This window comes from Pelodiscus sinensis, chromosome 19, assembly GCF_049634645.1.
Source record: "Pelodiscus sinensis isolate JC-2024 chromosome 19, ASM4963464v1, whole genome shotgun sequence".
NCBI lineage: Eukaryota > Metazoa > Chordata > Testudines > Trionychidae > Pelodiscus > Pelodiscus sinensis.
The window spans coordinates 21021276-21043254 of record NC_134729.1 but is presented as its reverse complement, the minus strand read 5'-3'; the positions used below and the strand labels follow the sequence as shown (position 1 = coordinate 21043254).

The following is a 21979-nucleotide window of genomic DNA, read 5'->3' as shown; positions in this document are numbered from 1 at the left end:
CCCAGGGACCTGGTGGCCTCTCCATCATTTAGTCTTTTTAAGACTGGATGTCTTCCATACAAGGGAAGTTTTGGACATTTGATAGTTTATGCTGTGCAGGAGATCAGGTTACAGGATTGTAATCATTCCTTCTGGACTTATTCTGTGGAAGACTCTGATTCCCAAGTTGTAGAAATTCAGTGGGTCTAAGTATTGGCACATGTAGAGCTGAAGTGTTAGTAATTATGATGTTATTACATGGAAACAGTTCCCTTTAAATAAACATTACGTTAATGTTGCAAAGTCAAGCGCACACAAGCTGAGAGATGCCAGAATTAAAGTGGCCTGAACGATCTTAATTTGTCCTTTTTTGCATATTCATTTTGATAGTATATCATCATGAAATTAAAGACTATCTAATTTTCCTCCCTGATCTCTCTGACCTGACTGGTTGCAGAGTCTCCTCCATAGGCTTCTGAACAGTCTTTCCTCCTCTCCTTGATCAAGTCTTGCCCACTTTTCCCCATGACCCCTTGTCAGATGTCTCCCCTTTCCCTCAAACTTGTTTCCTTAGGGGCCTCCCCCTGCCAATTTGCCTCAGCAGGTCCTAGACCTAGTCTCCTTGCAAAGCCAGTCCCAGTTTCTTCCACCTGCTAGCATTCAGTTCCAGTCCCCATCCTTGCAGGCTCTGTGTTCCAGTCTGTTTCCCCAGTCCTCCTCTGTAATGCCTTAGTCCAGTTGTTATCCCTTCTGCAGTCAAATCATATGTCTTCCATTTCCCTACTGACTGGTTCTTTGCTTTTAGTTCTGGTCCCCATTCCATAGCAGTCATTACAGGGAAAGTCCAGCTTCTTCACCCCTGTTGCCCAGGGCTGGAGGATACTCAGGTACTTTGTGGGGATGGAGTATGTATTATCCAGTCAGCATTCAGAGCTGTGGAAGGCTCAGACATTCACAGTGAGGAAAGATACTCTGGTGATTTTAGCTGTTAGGCTCTGGCCAGTCTCCATTGAGCATGTGCAAGCTGGAATTTTTGAAGAAAATTGGGTGAATTTTCATGAGAGTGGCAAAAGCCACATTGCTGACACACAGATCAACAATTTCAAGTTCTTGTTCCAAAGCATGAGGGCCCTAGCTTTTTCCAGAGAAAGGGCGACCAGGAACTTGACAGTGGAAAGTCACTTTTCTCTTGTCTTAGAAATGGCTGTTTTGGTTGAAACTTAGTAGAACAATTCAGCCTGCGGTATCACTGAAAATTTCATCCCAAATAGTTATAGGCAAGTCTTATAATAGGAAGTATCATGCAACTTTGGTAGGCAGTGCCATCAGCCCTGACGGTAATAGTTAAATGATTTCAAACTGCTTAAGAAGGTTCTTTGTGAGGATCATTTCATCCACCACTAAAATGCAATAATTGTTCAACAGTGCACACCAATACTGCTCAACTGTTTGTTAGGGACAAGAAGGGAGTATGCTTCCTGCAGCTAGAACTTTAAAGGGAATTTTCAAGTAGACTGAATTTAATTACCCAATTTTAATTTTTTTAATGCTTACTCTATTTTCTCAACTTTCTTTTATTCTTAATGATATCTTAATTGTTGGAGTTAATGGAAATTGCTGATATTTAACAAATAGTTTTGCTAACATAAAATACAGCTTGAAAGTTTTTTCAGTCTGGAATTATTGGTGATTGGTGCTTTCCTGTCTGAGCCCTGATTGACAGCTTTGAACTATCTTTGGATTCTGGTGCGGGGGAGAAACCCAGACATTCTTTTTAGCGGGCATGCTAAGTAGGAAAAAAAAATAGGGCATGAGATATTTCCTTATTCTGTTGCTTGTAACCACTGTCTTTTTTAAATTACATTGACAGCATCAGCAGCCTCTAGCAAATTTGGCATAAATACTTTTTTTCTTCCCTTAATATGCAAAGCTTTTGGTTTAAGATATGTAGAACTTAATCTGAGCTAGTGGATATATAGCTCTTTCCTTTGTATATGTCTGATGAGTACGGCTCTACCATATTCACTGTCCATTTTGATCAGTTTCATGGCCATGGTCCATTTTGGTCAGTTTCAAGTTTTCAGATGGGTACACCTGAAATTTCAGTGTTGTGACTGTGGGGGTTCCCCCCCAAAAGATACTTGGAGGTGGGTGTGATTCACACTCCCCTCCCCCGAGCACCCATGCAAAGGAAAGCTAAGTCCTTTCCCTCCCCAGTCCATTGGGGGTTTTCAGCTAGGGTCCACCAGTTGTTGTGCTCCCAGAAGCACGGGAGAGATCAGATTTCATGGGGAATGGCTAATTTGTTGGCCCGTAATGTGTTTTCACAGTTGTGAAATTGGTAGGGTCCTACTGATGAAGAGTCCTAGTACTGATGTGCTTCACCCTCAGAATGTAGCAGTTCATTTTTTTGTTAATGCTTGCTTGCAAAAACCTACGTAACTCACAAACAGCAAGGACTGCAATGAGTAATATGGTCATTCAAGGCGACAAAACATTTGGACTGCGCCACATTGTGTTTTTTTGATCTCTCATGTTCAAACAGCTATTCAAACTACAATATATCTATATCATTCTCATTGGAACAATATGTTAGTAAGGAAATTTTCCTGGGACCTTGGAAGTTTGTGGAAGAATTCCCATTAATTAAGAGACATTTTGTCAACCTGCTTATATGTTGGTTTGTGATGGCATGATTATAAAACCTGTGTTAAACATTCTCTTCTTTTGTTGTATTAAAGATTCCCACAAATGGGACATTTTTAAATCATTGGTGATAAAGGAAAAATAGAAAAAGTGTCACATGCACATACACTAAAAGAGCATTTCCTAATTTCTTTCATATAAGATTCGTGTTGGAAGAGACTTTAGGAGGTCATCTAAACCAAACCCTCCTCATCTCCAGCTTGAAGTAGGACCATCCACCTTTATCATCCCAGCCAGGGCTTTGTTATGTTGGAGCCTTAAAATGCCATAAGAACGGAGATTTTGTGACCACACTATAGAACCCATTCCAGTGCTTCACCACCATCCTAGTGAAGCAGTATTTCCTAATATCCAACCTAGACCTTTTCTACAGCAATTTGAGACCACTGCTCCTTTTTCTGTCATCTGCCACCACTGAAAATAGCCTAACTCCATCCTCTCTGGAACCCTTCCTTCAGGTATTTGAAGGCTGCTATCAAATACTCTACTCCCAAACTTCTCTTTCTGCAAACTAAATAAGACAAGTTCCATCAGCCTCTCCTGATAAGTCCCATGCTCCAGCCTCCTAATAATTTTTATTACCCAATAATGACTTCTCTTGATCTACTGGCAGTACTCCTACTAATGCAGCTGAATGTGCTGTTAAGTTCTTGGCAACAAGGATGCACTGTTGACGACTCTCCAGCTTCACTTGACCTTGCTGAGCCTCATTACATTTCTTTTGGCCCAGTCCTCCAATTTGTCTAGATCACTCTGACCCTGGGGGAGTGTGGAGGAGTCTGCATGGCCTTTTCTGGCTTGACATGAGTTCTGGCTAAGAAGCAGGGCCCTGCTAAGTCTGGTGCTAGCAAGCATGCAGGCGGGCCTCAGTCTGAAGCAAGTATGTGGAAATATAACCTTTTGCCCTTGGTCATTGGTTAAAGCAGGGCTACTCAACTTTGGAAGTCCCAGGGCCACAATGATACTCACAGCACATGCTGAGGGCCGCAACTTAAGTGTGGTTGCATATACATGCAAATATATATATAATATGCAAATAGCTTCTTTCACACTGATGGGTATGAATACAAAGATTAAGGCAAGACACAACACACAGGCTCCATTTAAGTCAGTTCTGCTGATGTTAATAAAATGCAACATCAACCTGATTTCCACCCATATGACAAGTACTTTAAATGAGCAATGAGAGTCCAGGAATTTAACTATTAATATGCATATCAACAGAAGACCTTTATATTAACTACATTTTTGTTTTGGCTCCCAACAAAGCAAACAAACTGGCTTCAGGCTGCATGCAACCCACGGGCTGCGTGTTGAGTAGCCCTGGGGTAAAGGCTTGACCTTAAAGTGCTGAAACTGCTAAGTTCGTGCCCTTGGTCATTTGGTGAGGTTACTAATAAGTTCCTTAAAGTGCTGAGATCACTTACGTGTATACCATTAAAAACAAACATGATCAGATTTTCCAGAATTATTATGATGTGACTTATAGGAATAGAGTGCGACACAATGGGCCACCCTGTATTTTACGTAAGTGCTGTACGGGGATTGTTGGGGATCAAGGATGAACTGTAAGTAAATTAGGCTTGAATATTGTAATATAACTAGTTTTGCACTAGCTGCTGCTTTGCATTATAGGTATCTTAGGCTAGCGCTTTAAAAATGTATAGTACATAAAACTATATTGCATAGTAATAAGTTAGCCTATAATGAATCATAGGTGAAGCCTGTACTATGATTTGTGCTGTTCATCTGTCTTGCACTGCTTATGGGAATTGTTTTGACCCTCTTACTTGCAAAGTTATTTGGTTATTGTATTTGCTTGAATTTCAATAAAATAGGAAAGTGGTTAAGTTCAAATCTCTCTTACTGGTCTGTCCTGCGCCTCTGAATCTAAAAACATAGTGAAAGAACCATCACACGACAATCATCCCAGCCAGGGCTTTGTTAGGTTGGAGCTTTAAAATCCTACATGAATGGAGATTCTGTGACCACCCTAAGTAACCTGTTCCAGTGCTTCACCACCCTCCTAGTGAAGCAGTTTTTCCTAATATCCAACCTAGACCTTTTCTACAGCAACTTGAGACCACTGCTCCTTGTTCTGTCATCTGCCACCATTGAAAATAGCCTAGCTCCATCCTCTTTGGAACCCCTCCTTCAGGTATTTGAAGGCTGCTATCAAATACTCTACTCCCAATCTTCTCTTTCTGCAAACTAAATAAGACTAGTTCCATCAGCTTCTCTTCGTAAGTCCCATACTCCAGCTTCCTAATAATTTTCATTACCCAATAATGACTTCTCTTGATCTACTGGCAGTACTCCTACAAATGCAGCTGGATATGCTGTTAAATTCTTGGCAAGGATGCACCGTTGACTCCTATCCAGCTTCTTGTCCACAGTAATCCTCCAGTCCTTTTCTTCAAAACTGCTGCTTAGCCAGCCTGTCCATAGCCTGTTCATGGGATTCTCCTGTCGTAAGTTCAGGGCTCTGCACTTGACCTTGCTGAGCCTCATTACATTTCTTTTGGCCCAATCCTCCAATTTGTCTAGATCACTCTGACCCTGTCCCTACCTTACAATTTATTGTCATCCACAAATGTGCTGAGGCTACAGTCCTACCCATCGTTCAGGTCATTAACGAAAATGTTGCACAAAATTGGCTCCAGGATCGACCCTGGGGCACTCCACTTAATACCAGCTGCCAACTAGACATTGAGCAGTTGACCACTACCTGGTGAGCCATACAATCTAGCCAGCTTTCTGTCCACCTTATAGTTCATTCATCCAATCCGTACTACTTTAACGTGCTGGCAAGAGTATTATTATAGACCATATTAAATGCCTTGCTAAAGTCAAGGTATGTCATACCCATCCACTTTCCCCATATCTGCGCAGAGATCGCTATCTCCTTATAGAAGGTGATCAGGTTGGTCAGGTATGACTTACCCTTGGTGAATTGATGTTGACCTTTCCCAATTACCTTCCTTTCCTCCAGGACAAATCCTTCATCTTGGCAGGGGATTAGGTTAGATGACCTTTGCAGTCCCTTTTAACACTATGATCCTTCAGCTTATCTAATTTTTTTAAACTGTTACACTTTTGACCACCAAAACATCCACTTGCTCTGTGTGTGTGTGTGTGTGTGTGTGTGTGTGTGTGTGTGTGAGACAGTTTGAAGAGGCAATGTGTAATGAAATACTTCCTTATTTTGTTATAAATCTGGTGTCTATTAATTTCATTTATGTGAGTTCTGGTTCTTGTCTGATGTAATTTGTCCCACTCCTTTTAATCTCTCTTCATATGGAAGCTGTTCCTTTCCCTGTCCCATTTTTTTATCCTAATCTGTACTTTTTTTTCCTAATTCTAATTTTTGCTTTCGAGTAGGGATATAAAAACTCCTAAAAAAAAAAAATAGTTACTGTGTAACCAATTAAAATTAAATTGGTTGCACAGTTAAACGAGCCCTGTGGCCTCTGGTCAGCCCCGCAAGCCTTTGACCAGAACCAATAAGCATCAGCTGATCAGTTTTGAGATGGGCCAAACAGAACTGCATAAAGTATTCAAAATGTGCATGACGGGTTGGGTCACCGGGCCCCCTTAGGACTTATTTGATGTGCTGAATTACTACTGAGCCCACTTCTTGCCCTCATGAGTGCTCCTCAACTCTGTCCTGCTGAGGCAGACCCACAGGCCTCCTCCAGCAGTAACACAAAGACAGGGTTACAGCCCTCTACAGTATAATACAGAGACGGTTCAATGAGCTCAGCTCTGGGAAGGCTCAGGTAAAGGGACTTGCCTAATCACCCAAATGCACAGCAACAATGGGACCTGAACAATGTTCCCTCTAATTTTTTCCATACATGCATGGAATAAATTTTATGTGAGCCAATGATGTGCAAATGTGCACCAACAATAGAAATTAGGGATGTAAAATCCCAGTTAATCAGTTAAGTGGTTAAACATTAGGTTGACCTAATGTTTAAATGAATAACCAAATAAAGTAGGATCTGGGCTGGGGACCGCTCCAGCCTGGCTGTAGCAGCCTGCAGCCTGTTGGGCTCCCTCTCCCAGCTCCTGTGGCAGGCAGGGTGCTGTTTCAGCCCCCACTGGTTACTGGTTAACTGGAACCAGTAAGGATCACCTGTTTAGGGTGATGCTTACTGATTAACCTTTCACATTCCTAAAAATACGTTAGGGTGTGGATGCTCTTCTAATCAGCTGGGTAGCATTTGAATCTCTTGTGGGCAGCTGCCCAAGGAGATGCATATCTGCTTGCTGCTCCACCCCCTCAGATAACAGTTACTTACAAATGGTTTGTTAATGAACAAAAATAATTTTATTAAGTATAAAAGGTAGGATTAAGTGGCCATAAGAGATGGCAGACAGAACAAAGTAGGTTACTAAACAAAACAGAACGTTCAAGTTAAACTTAATACCCTAAGAAACCATAATATTTCACTTTCAGTGAAATTTTAATAAGCTGCTTTCACATACTAGAAAGCCTCCCTGACAATCAAGATTACCTCACTTCCCACACTTTAATAGGTTTTGCATAAGGCAGGAATCCTTTGTGTTCAGTTTAAAACTTTTTTTCTCACTTTCAGTGGAAAAGTATCACATCCAAGATGGGTCCCAGCATCAGGTGACATGGCCACATACCTTGGTAGGACCAACCACAGTCCCTCCTCACAGACTTACAGGAAAAAAGTCTATTTACAGATCATTAAGTTTCTTGAGTACTTCTAATCACCCTCATATAGCATAATTACATTAGTAACTTAAGTTTATACTAGGGATGTAATAGTATAGTGGATTAACTGATAAGCAAAATCTTATAGGTTAACACTATAGACTACATGAATTTCCCTTCCCCCACCCTTGCCAGTACCTTTTTTAGCAGGCTTGTCAGCAGCCCAGCTCAGTTCTGACTCTCACCGGGTCCAGAACCTACTTCTGCTGCAGCTCTGTATTTAATGTGTATTAGGAGCCGGGGAGGCAGGCAGGCAGCCCAGCTCAGTTCCAGCTCATGCTAGGTCTGGGAGCTCTGACCTATCTTAAACAGAGGCAGCTGCCACCCCACACTGCTGGCTCCCCTTGTGGACCAGCTCCTGCCTGACACTCTGCACTGCTACTTCTGATACAGTGGCTGCCGGCCCCACCCCCAGGGAATATAAAATAGTCAACTAACCAGTAAGAATTCATGAGGTTTCTCAATTATTCCATTAACTTATATTTAACATCCCTAGTTTATACTGCATGTTCCTAGCTTTGATCTACAAAGATGATACATTTATAAAAATGAGAAAATCATATTCAGTAGATGACTTTTCCAGTGATGTCTTACGTAAGGTATGTTGCATAAAGCATATTCCAGTTATATCATTCCTATTCATGAGCATATTTTCATAAAGCATATGGTATGGCCCTTCACAGTGTGGGTTCACTATGGATTTATACAGTGTCATTGTGATATTTTCAGTCTTTATCCTTTGCTAATAGTTCCTAACCTAGGAGTTTGTTTGCTTTTATGACTGCTGATGCTTATTGGACAGATGTTTTCAGGAAATTATTGGATTTTTTTCCATCCATGTGGGGAATAATTTTATGTTCACTGTGGTATGTATGAATGTGCACCACCAATAGAAATACAAAGTTTAGTTGTGGGTGCTTTGCTAAATAGCTGGACAGCATGTGAATTTTTCCTGAGCAGCTGCACAAGTGCACAGCTTATGTAGAACCCTGTCTATGATGTCGCTACGATATTTTTGGAGTGGGGAAACAATTTAGAGCCTATCATTCTGCATGTATAGTTGGAATCATGTTTTTCCATCATGCGTTACTTTGCATTTATCAAAAGTAAATTTCATCAGCCACTGTGTTGCCTATTCAGCCAGTTACGTGGAACCCTTTGTGTAACTTTACAATCAGATTTGGATGTAATTATCTTGCAAACTTATGGATATGTGGAAGAGCAGTAGTCACAGTACATGTACTCAGAGATTCCACTATTAGCTCTCTCCATCATGAAAAATGAGTTTATTCCTGTGCTGTTTCCCATTGTTTAATTAGTTACTGACCTACAAGAGCGCTTTCCCTCTTATCCCATGACTGCTTAGATTACTTAAGTGCCTTTGGTGAAGGACCTCGTCAAAGATTTTCTGGAAGTACAAGGCACACTGTGTCCACTGGATCACCCTTTTCCATGATCCTGTTGAAGAAAATTGTTGATGCCTATGACCCAACATAATTTGCTGAGGATGAGAGCTTTGGGGTATAGGAGGGGGCTCCAGCTTTGGGGATGTCAGGGCTGTGGCAGGAAGAGCTTACCTTGAGTGGCTGCAGGTCAGCAGTGTAACAGGGGTGCTAAGGCAGCTTCCTGCCTCTCCTGGCATTGCAGACCATGCTGTGCCCCAGAAACAGCCAGCAGCAGGATCCCAGCCAGTGGGAGTGTGGAGCTAGTGCTCAGGGCAGGGGCAGTGCACTGTGTGCTCTCCCACTCACACCTAGGAGCCATGGCTGTTGCCGGCTGCTTCTGGGGCACAGTGCTGTCTGTGGTGCCAGGACAGGCAGGTAGCCTGGTCACCTGATCACCCTGCAGTAATGAGACCCTGTGCCTGACAATCCACGACCCAGTGCTGGGTCGCGACCCATAGTTTGAAAACCATTGCTCTCGGCATCTGGGACAGAGGCTCATTTAAGTAGTAGATTACTTACCACAGTTAGTAGTTTTGCAACTTCATATTTGAGTTCTTTCAGAACTCTTGGTCTTGCTGACTTACTGTTTCAGATTTTTTTCTCTCCAAAATCTTCTCTTTTGACACCTCAAATTGGAATAGTTGTTCAGATTTGTTTTCTAAAAACAAAGTTCCATAATAGAGCCAGTCTTTCTCATTTCTTTGTAGTGAAGACTGATGTAAATAATTCTTTCAGCTTCTCCCCAACAGTCTTGTTGACTTTGAGTGCTCCTTGAGCACCTGGATCTTTGAATGGCCCCACTGATTGTTGGTAGGTTTCCTGCTTCTGGTGTACTTAAGAAGTATGTCCCTCTCTCCCCCACCGCCCCAGCTGAGATTGGTGTTAGGCAAAAAAGAAAACCAATCTAATTACATTTTTTTCAATTGACTTGCTAGAGTTGATTCCTTTTTATTTTTCTCAGTAGGATCTGACCCCCAATTTTTAAAAGAAGTCATCTCGTTTCTATCTCCCTCTAACGCTAATGTTTAGTGATTATCTTCTTACTAGTGGTAGAAATGTAGACGTGTTAGTCTGGTGCAGCTGAAACAAAAAACAGGACTGTGTAGCACTTTAAAGATTAACAAGATGGTTTAATAGGTGACGAGCTTTCGTGGGCCAGTCCCACTTCCTCAGATCAAATAGTGGAAGAGAATCCTGAGCATCCAGAAATATAATTTATGCAGTCATGTGCCGAAAGTGTCCATCCGCTATGTACATTGGACAAATGTCTCAGACACTTTGCCAAAGGATCAATGCCCACAAAACAGATATCAGACAGGATCACAAAGAAAAAACAGTTTCTTGCCATTTCAACCAGAAAGGATATTGTCTCAACGACTTGATTACCTGCATCCTGCTTCAAAGACCTTTTAAGACTTCACTTCAAAGAGAATCCTCTGAACTGTCATTCATGCTTAAATTCAAATTTGAATAAAGACGCTAATTATCTTACCCATTACAAAGATAGCTTCCCCAATTATCACCTCTAATATCATTAGCTCACAGACATTTACCTCCTCCCCTTCCCCTCCCCCATCCTCCTTCTGTTCTGAAATTTGATTTGTCCTTTTCATATGTGTTCATTTTTTTAATTGTATCCTTTGGCATATATGGTTGTGACAATTTTCTTCCACTATTTGATCTGAGGAAGTGGATCTGGCCCACAAAAGCTCATCACCTATTAAAGCATCTTGTTAGTCTTTAAAGTGCTACACAGTTCTGTTTTTTGTTTTATCTTCTTACTATGTTTTTAAAATTGGAGTATATCTATACTTTGAGCTTCTGTTTATGGGATTTAAAAAAAAAATTCCATGCAGTTGTCATGCATTGCACTCTCGTGATTGTTCCTTTTGATTTCCATTAAACTAGTTTCCTCAGCTGTGTGTTATCTCTTGGGCCAGATTGAGTGTGCTACTTGTGGCTAAATCAAGAATTTCATCTTCCTTTATAGGTTCTACACCTACCTACTCCAAAAGCCATTCATGGAATTGCAGAGTCATCTTTTATTCCCTCAATGGGAAAACAGCTTATTTTCAATCATGATTGATAATATCAGCTTGTAATCATTGCTTTGATCATGTATCTTGTGATACCTTGGTTCATAAAATTAAATATCATAAGGCTCATTAAATATGGAACTGTGTATATTCAGAAATAATCAGCTAGCATTCTTTCCTGATATTTAAAAAATAAAGAATTTTCAAAGTATACCTGAAAAAGACAGCTATTAAAAAGATAATATCTAGTATTTGTCAATATCGTAGTTTTCAAAAAAAAGTGGGTTTTTTTTTAATTAAATGTAAAGGACACTTGCCTTTTGGAAGTAATCCTAGGTTCTTATACAATTTTCAGTTTTGATCTGCTGTGATAACAGTGTAATGCTACATCTTCTAAAACACTTAAAACATAAATTACTTTCTATTGAGTGATCTGTTCATTTGTATTTAAGGAACCAGCATATTTAGCTTAATTAATTTTTTTAAATAAAAAGAGAACATACATGATTTATTTAAATGATGGTATTTTTCAAAAACAAGGAGCAAGAGCAAAGTGCACAGCTCGTCTGCTCCCGAGCCAGAGTGAGAATGCAGCAAACTGTGAACTTTCCACTTGCTCCCTGTTAAACAGGAGCAGCCAGCAATGTCCCCATATGAATCTGGGGTTAGGGAGAGCTTCAGCCCCTCCCTCAAAGGGTGCCTAGGGGGTGAGCAGTCCTGGAGCAGTCCCTGGATGGGAGGGAGCAGGGGCATGCTCCTAGCCAGCTCCTTTCACTTTCCTGTTGATTGTGTCTCTGCTGCATGGTAAGAATGTAATAGTATAATCGATTAACCGATAAGCAAAAGCTATAGATTAATGCTATAGACTGCACGCATTTCCCTCTTCCTGGCTTGTGACGGATCTGGTATCTACCCCTACTGTGGCTCTGCATTTAAAGAGTATTAGGAGCTGGGCAGGCAGGCAGGCAGCCCGCCCAGCTCAGTTTTGGCTCATGCTGGGTCCGGGACCCACCCTCATTTCAGCTCTGCATTTCAACTGTATTGAGAGGAGGGCGGGCAGGCAGCCCTACTCAGTTCTGGCTTGTGCTGTGTCCAGGAGCTCAGAGCTGCCCTAGACAGGGACTGTTGGCACCCTGCACTGCTGCCTCTTTCTCAAAAGCAGCAGCACATGGTGAAAGGCAGCCGGTCCGCAAGGGGAGTTGGTTTGTAAACTGGTTCCCCTTGCAGAGCAGTTCCCACCTGGCATCTCGCGTTGCTGCCTCTGATACAGTGGCTGCCAGCCCTATCACCGGGGACTATAGAATAGTTGACTAACTGATAAAATTTCACGACGTTACTCGACTATTCAATTAACTGATATTTAATATCCGTACTGTATGGATTTATTTGAAGCAATCCCATTCCAAGCAAATCCCATTTTACTGGCACAACCAAATCCTTACATTGCTTTAAGTTATGATAAGAGGAAGCTGTATACTGAATTTGAACTCTTTCCATTTAGGAGGAATTTTTTAACAGACAATCAAACAAACTGTCTCAAATATATAGTATATGTATATACTTTCTCAAATATATAGTACAGAGATTTAGAATAAACTCTTAGAAGTTTACACACTTACTGTGAAGTTAGAATTTTGGGGGTTTTAAAAACCAAAAACGTATTTTAACTTCCTGAACTAGTCACGCACATTCATCTGTTGTGGGATTTCAAAATATAGGAATATTAGAATTGCTTTAGTCAAAATTCTCATATTTTATATTAGGTGGGAAACGTGGGAATGTACTTTCAGATACTATTAGTTACAAAAGATGCACACAAAAAATCCATCTCCATCTTAATTACTAAGCATTTGTCCTTTTTTGTTTTCATCATGTTGTGTGAAAATCTGATGTCCAGTATGTTTGAACATAATTTACTCTGTTTTTGCAGTTTAAATACCCACCCTATAATAGCAGAAAGTCTCCAAACCAGCAACTGAAGCATATAGGATTATCTAAAGAGTGAGAGATTTTTCTATCAGTCTGTGATATAAAATCTTAATTTATCTTATGATTGCAGAGGTCAGCAGATGGATCAAGTCCAGAAGATGGAGAAGGTAAGGAAGGAAGTGTTTTAATTATTTTAGATCAGTAGCTGCTGCCTAATCAGAATTTTGTCTGTTTTATCTCTCTTCAACCTTTATCTCTACAGAATCTGACGACCGAGAGGATGGGAATTACTGTCCTCCTGTAAAACGTGAAAGAACTTCATCTTTAACACAGTTCCCTCCTTCGCAGACAGGTAAAATGTATTCTAATTCTTTTATGTCAAGAAAATAAGGGAGATGGTGCCTGGGCTTCTATTTAATTCTTGTGTCCTGCCATCATCTTCCATGCTACAGACAGACTACCTAGGCTGGAAAATGAGCAGACCCTCTTTTGTTTAAATTGTTCTGCATTGTCTCTGCCTTCACTCGTGAGCCTGTTCTCATCCACATCACCTGCCACCACTGAACCAAGACAGTGAGGAACGTGGGTTTTAACCAGTAGACAAATCAGGGATATTAAACAAATGTCTTTACCCATAGATTCATATATTAAGTCTAAGAAAGTAATTGTGATTGTGATGATTTGAAACCGTTGGGATGTCACCTGATGAACTGAGATACCACTTAGCTTGCCTTTTCTGTCAGCCTGGGCACTCTTTACCCTGACTTCCTGACCCAGGCTCTTCAGTCTCCTCCAGCACATAAGTGCATAGGGTTACACACGAATGCAGAGTGATACAGATACTGAGATCAGTTCTGGGAAGGCTCAGCTTAATAGACTTGTCTCAACATCCAGGTTCGCATTTCCATTGGAGTACAGATGCAAAATTATACGTAATCTATCTCCTCCCTCAATGTGGAGGAAGGTATGGATTTTAAGTGGTTGAAGAGGTAGCAAGCCGCAAAGCTGATTATTAAGAAAATAATACAAAGCACCCAACTGAGCTAAATTTTCTAAAGAAGTTGGTTACAAATACTAATTCCTCACTCTAGATGTTGTTTTATGTAGATTCCTTCACAAGCCATGTATCTTTCTAGCCTAGGTCAGTACCCCCTTCCCTTCCAGTCCTGTTTTTTTCCAGGTATTTTCAAATATCTCTTTGGGTTGAGAGATGGAGGGCAAGCAAACTGAAGGCCTTCATTTGTCCCCCTCCCTAATATAGAAATCGGGAATCATTTGTCTGAATTCCTCACTAGTCAGTGGAAAAGTTCAGGCGTCTAAGATGCAAGTTAGTGTCAGGTGTCTAGGTCACCTGGTTCTATAGTATTGCAGCATCCATGAATCCGTGGCAGGTTCCTAGAAAGCCAAGCCTTTTCACAGTCCATTATCCTCGCTGATGGGCCATCAGACCTATCTGGCTTTTCCCATTGTGGTAACTGAACTGTTAGCAGTGGGTGTTACCCGAAGTAGCATAGTTGAAATATAGATACGCAATCAATATTCCTAATTTCAGATACAAAAATAATGCATGTATATAATAGGATAATCAAATTCAGTCTATCATAACCTTTCTAATGATACCGTACATGAATTACTTTGCATAAAGCATACCTTATGCCATATTCATATCATAAACATATTTTCATAAAGAATAAGAAGTGTAATGTCACAGTGATCATCTAGTCTGATCTCTTAGATAACACAGAATTTCACTCAGTAACTTCTGCATCAAACCCACAGCTTCTGGTTCAGTTAGACAGAATCACATGCAATTTTGGCATGTGGTCAAGGGCACTTCTGTAGAAGGGGTGTGCAGTCTAGGATGGAGTTTGGGTGCAGAAGGGAATTTGAGATAAGATCCTGGGGTGCAGGGTAAGAGGTCTGAGAGAGGTAGTTTCGGTGAAGGAGCTGGAGTGCACGGTCCAGTAGGGGGTATGGATGCAGGAGAGGATTTTGGCCTGGGGGAGGGGGCTCTAGGAGGTGGTGCAAGGTCTTTTAGGGAGTTGTGACCTGGGTGAAAGGGATTTAGGTGGGGACCTGAAGCAGGGGAATGGGATGTAGGGGTCAGAGAAGGTGCAGGAGAGAATTCTGACCTGTGGGCGGGGTCGGGGGGGGGGCAGGGTCTGGGATGCATTTGTGACCTGAGAGAAGGGGGAAGTATAGAGGGTTTGGGTGGTGGCCTGGGGCAGGTAGTCAGAGGAAGAGAGAGGGTTGAGTGCTAGAGGCAGGCTCTGGCTGGGAGGCGCTTACCTGCAGAAACCTGAGGCAGACTGTCTACTGCAGGCTGCTTGCTGCTTCGTGTGGCTCTGCTCCAGGCAGCAGGAGGAGGGAGGAAGGGAGGGAGAAGGCTTCCCACACTGCCCCTGCTCCCAGCAAAAATTCTCAGCTCCTATTGGCTGGAAATGGAGAAAATGACCAATGGGAGCCGAGATATTTTTCTGGGCGGCAGGAGCAGCATGAGAAGTTTCCCTCCTCCCTCCCCAACCATTCAGAGTGGAGAGCAGTTGGCTTTTTTAAAGTGTGATCTGTTCTCTGTCTAAGGGTTCTGATGAGGCAGCCGTGGGTCAGATTCAGTGGCTTGGTGGGCCAGATCCAGCCAGCTGGCAGCCTCTTGCCCACCCCGATCTTATTTCTAGTCTCAGTTTGTCTAGCTTAAGCTTCCGACCATTGGATCTTGTTATATCTTTGCCTGTTACACATAGTACAAACTATGTCTATTGAAACCTTCTCCACGTAGGTGTTTATAGACTTATCAAGCCACCCCTTAACTAGTCTTTGACAAAATAAATAGTGACCTTTTTATTTTTCACTGTAAAGTAAGCTTCCGGGCCTTGGATTGTTAGTTCTATCACTGTGGATAACATCACAACTCAGGCCTGTAATTGGGGCATCATTTTTGACTCAACCTTGTCTCTTGAGCCACACTTCCAGATAGTGTCCAAGTTCTGATTCTGCTACCTAGCTAAAGTTTCCAAGATTCAGCCTTTTCTTTCTGTCCAGGGTGAAGGCTCTTGTTCAGGCATTTTCATCTGCCTTGACCTCTAAAACCAGCCACATCATTCTAGTCAAGTCCATTCAAAATATTGCTGCTGGGTGAACCTTCTTGGTACATCACCTCTCTGTGCCCTATATGGCCGTCTCCTCCTCCACCACTTCAAATAGCATCTTTGCTTTTTAGTACTCTTCACCATTTAGTCCCACTCTTTCCTTCAGCTCTTACTGTCTTATCAAGCTATTGACTTTGCCATCACTGGCATGATGAAGGTGATCTTAACTTGGCTGACTACTCTTCCCTCCAGCACTTATCAGTTCTTTCTTACAGTGTTCCTGTACATGGTGTGTAGGGATAGGGAGGAACTTCCCAACACAAATGGTAAAGCTGCCAAATGTTCCCTCTACTTGCTCCTACATTTCTACTTTTGTGATGCTTCCAAATCACTGTCAATAGATAGATTAAAAGGTGAGGTGAGACTTCCAGTTTTTTGCTAATTTGTTGTTGTTCCACCCACTTCATATTGTCCACTGTCATGTTCTATCTGATGTTTAGCCTATACATTGTCTGTTTTCTGTCTGTATAGTACTTGCATGATGGGGCCCTGATCCTTGATTTGGTTGCTAGGTGCTGCCATAATAAACAGTTGTGTTTCAGGTTTCCTGAAAGCCTTGGTGATAACTATTTAGTTTCATAGATAGCATGGCTAAGAGAGACCATTAGACAACCTAGTCTGATCTCTATATTGCAGGCCATTAATTTCCCACAGTTGCACCTATTCTTAACCCTAAAATTTCAGTTAGTATAAAATATTCAGGACTCAGATTAAAAGTGAAGAGAACAAAAGAGACTAAGATTTCCACCAGTGCCTGAGGCCCCTAAAATAGCTAGATGATGATGGGCAGATGATCCCAGAAGGTGAGCTATACCCCATGCTGTAAAGGAAGGCAAAACCCTCCAAAGTCCATATAAATTTGAACTTTGGATACATTTTTCTCTAACCCCAAACCTGACCACCAGTTTCTCAGGGACCAACCTGACCCTGAGAAAAGCATGCTACCTTAAAGCACTGATCCATCCCATTCAGCATCTACTTTCCATCAGTGTTCCCTCAGTGTGAAGAGCCCTCGCCCCTGTAGCACTGAGCCCTCTCAGCCCCGCTATATTGGTGCACAAGGCTCTGGGATGGGGCTGGAAATGAGGGGTTTGGAGTATGGGAGGGGGCTTAGGGCTGGGGTGGAGGGTTGGGGTGCAGGGGTGAAGGCTTTGGCTAGGAATGTGGGATCTGGGATGGGGCTAGAGATGAGGGGTTTTGCATACAGGCTCCCCTGAGAGCAAGGGCTCCTCCCAGTGTTGCCTCGCTGGAGCAGTTAAGAGGCGCCTCTCTGCCAACTGGGTTGGGCTGAGGGAGGCGTGCCTCTCCTCCAGCCACAGCTGCTCCATGCATGGCAGCCATGAGCTCTTGTGCCAGTCTTATTAAGCAGTCATGTGGCCGTGCAGCTTAGAGGGAATTTAGCTCTCCACTTGTGGATAGTCTCCAATGTTTCAAAGAGAAGTAAGTGTGGTGGGAGACAGAAGAATTATTTTGCTGACTCAGATTTGAAGTCCCATGGAGGTAAGATTAGGTTCAATCTTGCTGTTATTTGAGCACCTTTCTGCTGATGCCCTTCATTACAATACCTGATACATGGAAGTGCATTTGAGGATGGGAGATTGACATGCCCCCCATGAGGGCAGAGGAGTGGACTGGATGATCTCTCAAGGTCCCTTCCAGTTCTAGTGTTCTATGATTCTATGATCCACAGTTGTGCCTGGGGACATGAAACATCAATTCACAAAGTCATGCCTGGCCTGCAATTTGCTTATTGGATATTAATGTTGACTAGTCAATATCCCCGCCCCACCCCTCCTCCCTGGTGCCACCTCTGTGGTAATTCAAAGTGGCATTCCTGGAGCCTAGGGTCAGCTGGGATTCTCAGCTGACTCTGGGCTCCCTGCAGCATTTCCCTGGAACCTGGGATCAGCTGGGAAGTCTTATCGACTATCGACTAGTCAGTTAACTGCATTTTAACATCCTTAACTCAGCTACGTGATTCCAGCAGCCGCATGCTAATCCTAATAGGGATTTAGACCCAATCTGTTTTTTACAGAGCCGAGGTCTTGCTTTCAGTCGCATCAAAAAGCCTGCTCCCAGGTGACAGGGTCCAAGACTTGAAATATCGCATGGCTGGTGAGGTAGAGTGGGAAGATTTAGCTGATGATAGCATGCTTTGTGAATCTGCTTTGAGTGTCTAATAAGCTTAGGACTTATATGGGCAGTTATTCTCTGGGAAGTATTGATTTCATAGCTTTCAGGAGGCAAACATGAGGACTTCATGAGGACCAATCTGGTGTCAATTGCTTGTTAAGATAAGGTGGTTCATTTAAATATTCATGAATGCTTCCCTTAAGCATTGTGTACACTGGGAAGTTTACTGTACAACTATATCAGTATAATTCTAGCACTAGTTTTGTTGGTATAACACAACCTCCTGTGTGCACACACTGTTTGTGGATGTGGAGTGCTTTTATTTGTTTTAGCTTAAATTACTTCCAAAGAGACAAAGCTAAGTTTTGACTTTGAGACAGTTGACTCTTTTGGGTGTGTGTGGTTTTTAAGCAATTGTCCTTATGGTGCTCCCTTCCAGCTCTGTGCACGCCTATGTATTTTTGATCAGACATTTTTGGCGTCGATACCTGTGTCATCTGTCCTTGTATTGTGATCAAAATGCAGGCTGTGGACAGACTTCACCTGACAGACTTCCCTCCCCCCCTTCCCAGAAGGGGGGGTGGGGTTGGGGGTTAGCCTCCTTCAGCCATCCCTTCAATACCACTGGGAGTGGCTATATGGGGCTTCGGTGATGCTTTTAAGGGTCCAGGGATTTTTGTGGGAAGTGGGTAGGATTGATATTTTCAAAACCCCAGGCTTCAAACCCTGCCAGACCTGTTGTAAGTCTTTTCCTCTCAGCAACAGACATTCCAGCTGCCTCTGCTATCTCTGAGAGTCTTGTATTCCATATTGACACTGGCTTTTAAGAGCAGATCTAGGAAGCTGAAAGAAGCAGGCTCAAGTTACTCCTTGTGGAATAATCCTTGAGACCTGCTACCACTTCAGGGTCCGAGTACCCTCTTTTTATTGCCCACCCCCTGGAACATTGGCCTCAGGGTTCCCTATTAACTTCTGTGTCTCCAGTTCCAACAAGCAGAGACCTGGAGACAGCTTCAGAGATACCCTGACACCTTAAAAAACATTGAAAACCATTTCTATAGGCTCTGGGCATAAGAAACATATAGATTGCCCAGCCTTACCATCCCTGGTATTTTTGGCTGAATTGCAGCCTGCCACTCAGTGCCCTGCTTTGCCAGGACTAACCAGATTCCTCCTGTAAGAGGACTTTCAAGTGTCTGAAAAACTTGATTCCCCTCTACTAAGAGGCACCAGGAGGGATCATTTGCTGGTAATCTTGTACCCTCTCATGACTGACTTCTGGGAATGGTGCCTCTAGCCCTTGCCTCACACATGTTAGAAACGTGGTGATCCCTCCTGGGACTTGGAGATCTCTGTGTAAATTTCCGCTACCTTTTCCATTTGATACTGCCTATCTCCTGCCCCTGTTGAGATGACTTTGTCTGATTAAGACATCTCTTAGGATAAAGATGATGAAAGCACGGTGATCAGGCTGGGTTCCAGGATGCGGTGGGAATGGCAGCCAAGATGATGAAGTGCCTTCCATCCCTTTCTGACACTCAGTGTCAGGGTAGCCAGCTTTCCTTCTCCGTTCCCTGCAAAGTTTTTCTTTTTGAGGACCCCGAAATGGAACTTGCACTTTTCACATGTGTGCTCAGAGTTGGCCCAATTATCACAACTGCACCCATAGAAACAAAGGAGAATAGGTTACTTACATTTATGGTAATTAGAGTTCTTTGAGGTGTGTATTCTTATGGTTGACCTGCCCTCCTTACCCTCTTCTTCAGAGTCCTTGCTTCTGGCTGGATTTTGTGGTTTGAGAAGAAAAGTGGAGTGGCATCATTTTCATCTTCCCCTATGTGTCCTCAGATCAAAGCATTAGAATGTATAGGGTACAGTAGGTGGAGGCCAAAAACCTGTGATTTAAAGTACATGGGTGCACATACATCTGGAATGGAGCACCCACAGGGATAAACATTTCTAAGAACTCCAGTTATTGTAGAAGTATGTAATCTCTCCTTTCATAGATGTCTAATTGCATCTCTCCATGGCATGAGCCTTTATGTGTGGTACTGGAGGACTCTTCTTAGTCCTAGGGCCCACTTGTTGCTTGAACCGTGGTAGAAAATCTTTTGACCATGATCAAGTCTGTGCTGCCTCAGGCACGAAGATAACTATCAGCATGCTTTTGTGTGTGATCTTCAAGCTACATCAGCTTGGCCTCAATTTCTAGGATGCATTCCCTATCAGACTGTCAGTACAATGATGGTTGCCATTCATTTGAGAGGAATTATTTTCTTCCATCATCTGTTTTTGTTCCTTTCAAAATGTCCTAGATTGGAGAAGCTTGACACTAACAATGCCCTGTGGGGATAATCTTAAGGATTGCTTTTCAATTGGTGTATCTGTATGCATTTTTTACATAGACGTGATTAAGAGATCTCTTGATCCACCTACTTGCCAAGGCTTTGTCTAGATTAGAATAAAAGGTATGATGCTAAAGTGTTTTTGCTACAATGTGCTAACAATTTTGAAAAGCAGTCTAGATAAGGCATGCTGCATTTTACAGTTTGGTAGAGTTAAAGCCTAAAAAAGAGCCTAAACATCAACTTGAACAGTATAACATGTGTTCAAGTATTCACTGCCTTTCAGAAGTGTTGGTTCAAACACACGCCTTCCAATTCTAGTCTAGGTAGGACTCAACAGAGAAAATCCTGTATGTGGCATATCTTCTATTCTTTGGCATTTCCTAATTTTTGAGTGCTTGATTTGTAATATTTTCCAGTTTGAAATTCACATGTTGATGTATTAATAGTTTTTAAGGTTGGAAGTGACTATTATGATCAATCAACTGTGACCTCCCAGAACACAGACCACAAAATGTCTAAGTAATTTTTGTTTGAAATAGGACCATATCTTTAGAAAAAAACTCCCATCTTGACTTAAAAGTTACACCATCAGTAAATTGTTCACGTGGCTAATTATTTCCATTAAGTATAAACCTTCTTTCCAGTTGAAATTTGCATAGCTTTCAATTCCTGCCATTGGCTCTTGTTAGATCTTCTTTTTTAGACCTCTTTTTAGACCTCTTGTTAGATCTCTGCTAGATCGAAGAGCCCATTATTTGTTCCCCATGTAGGTACTTGTAGTTTGAAATCAAGTCTCCTCTTTGCCTTCTCCTTATTAAACCAAATAGATTGAGGTCCCGGAGTCTTATCACTGTAAAATCTTTTCATCATTCTTGTGACTCTTCTCTGAACCTCCTCCAATTTATTAACATCCTTCTTAAATTGTGGACCACAGAACTGGATATGGTATTCCAGCAGAAATCACACTAGAGCAAATAGAGAGGTAAAATAACCTCTCTGCTTCTGCTTGAGATTCCCATTTATACATCCAAGGACTGCATTAGCCATTTTGGCCACAGTGTTGGACTGGGAGCTCCTGTTCAGCTGGTTATCTACCATGACCCCCAAATCTTTTTCAGAGTCACTGCTTCCCAGGATTGAGGCCCTCATCTTGTGAGTATGGTCTACATTCTTTGTTCCTTGGTGTATACATTGAAATATAGCTGTATTAAAACACATATTAATTGCTTGTGCCCAGTAGCCCAAGTGATCCAGATCACACTCAATCAGTTACCTGTCCTCTTCATTGTTTACCATACACCCAATCTTTGTGTCATCTGCAAACTGTATCAGTGATGATTTTGTATTTTCTGCCAGGTCTTTTTTCTTTTTATTTGATAAAAATATTAAACAGTGTAGGCCCAAGAACTGATCAGGACCCCACTAGAAATGCACCCTCTTAAGCCAATTTCTTAATGTTTAATGTGTGCCCTGTTAGTTTTATGTTGTTCTAGTTTTTTTTTAATCAAAA

The 21979-nt window shown here is 42.1% G+C and overlaps 1 protein-coding gene across 8 annotated transcripts in view; it reads left to right on the top strand.

The window, feature by feature from the left end:
• Positions 1 to 21979, top strand: part of RANBP3 (RAN binding protein 3) — a 97404-nt gene that overhangs the window by 31690 nt on the left and 43735 nt on the right. For all 8 annotated transcript variants that reach the window (XM_075902977.1, XM_075902976.1, XM_075902972.1 and 5 more), the window contains 2 exons: positions 12973 to 13009; positions 13105 to 13194. In XM_075902977.1, coding sequence (XP_075759092.1) covers positions 12973 to 13009; positions 13105 to 13194 — 127 coding nt within the window. The remainder of the gene's footprint in view (positions 1 to 12972; positions 13010 to 13104; positions 13195 to 21979) is intronic.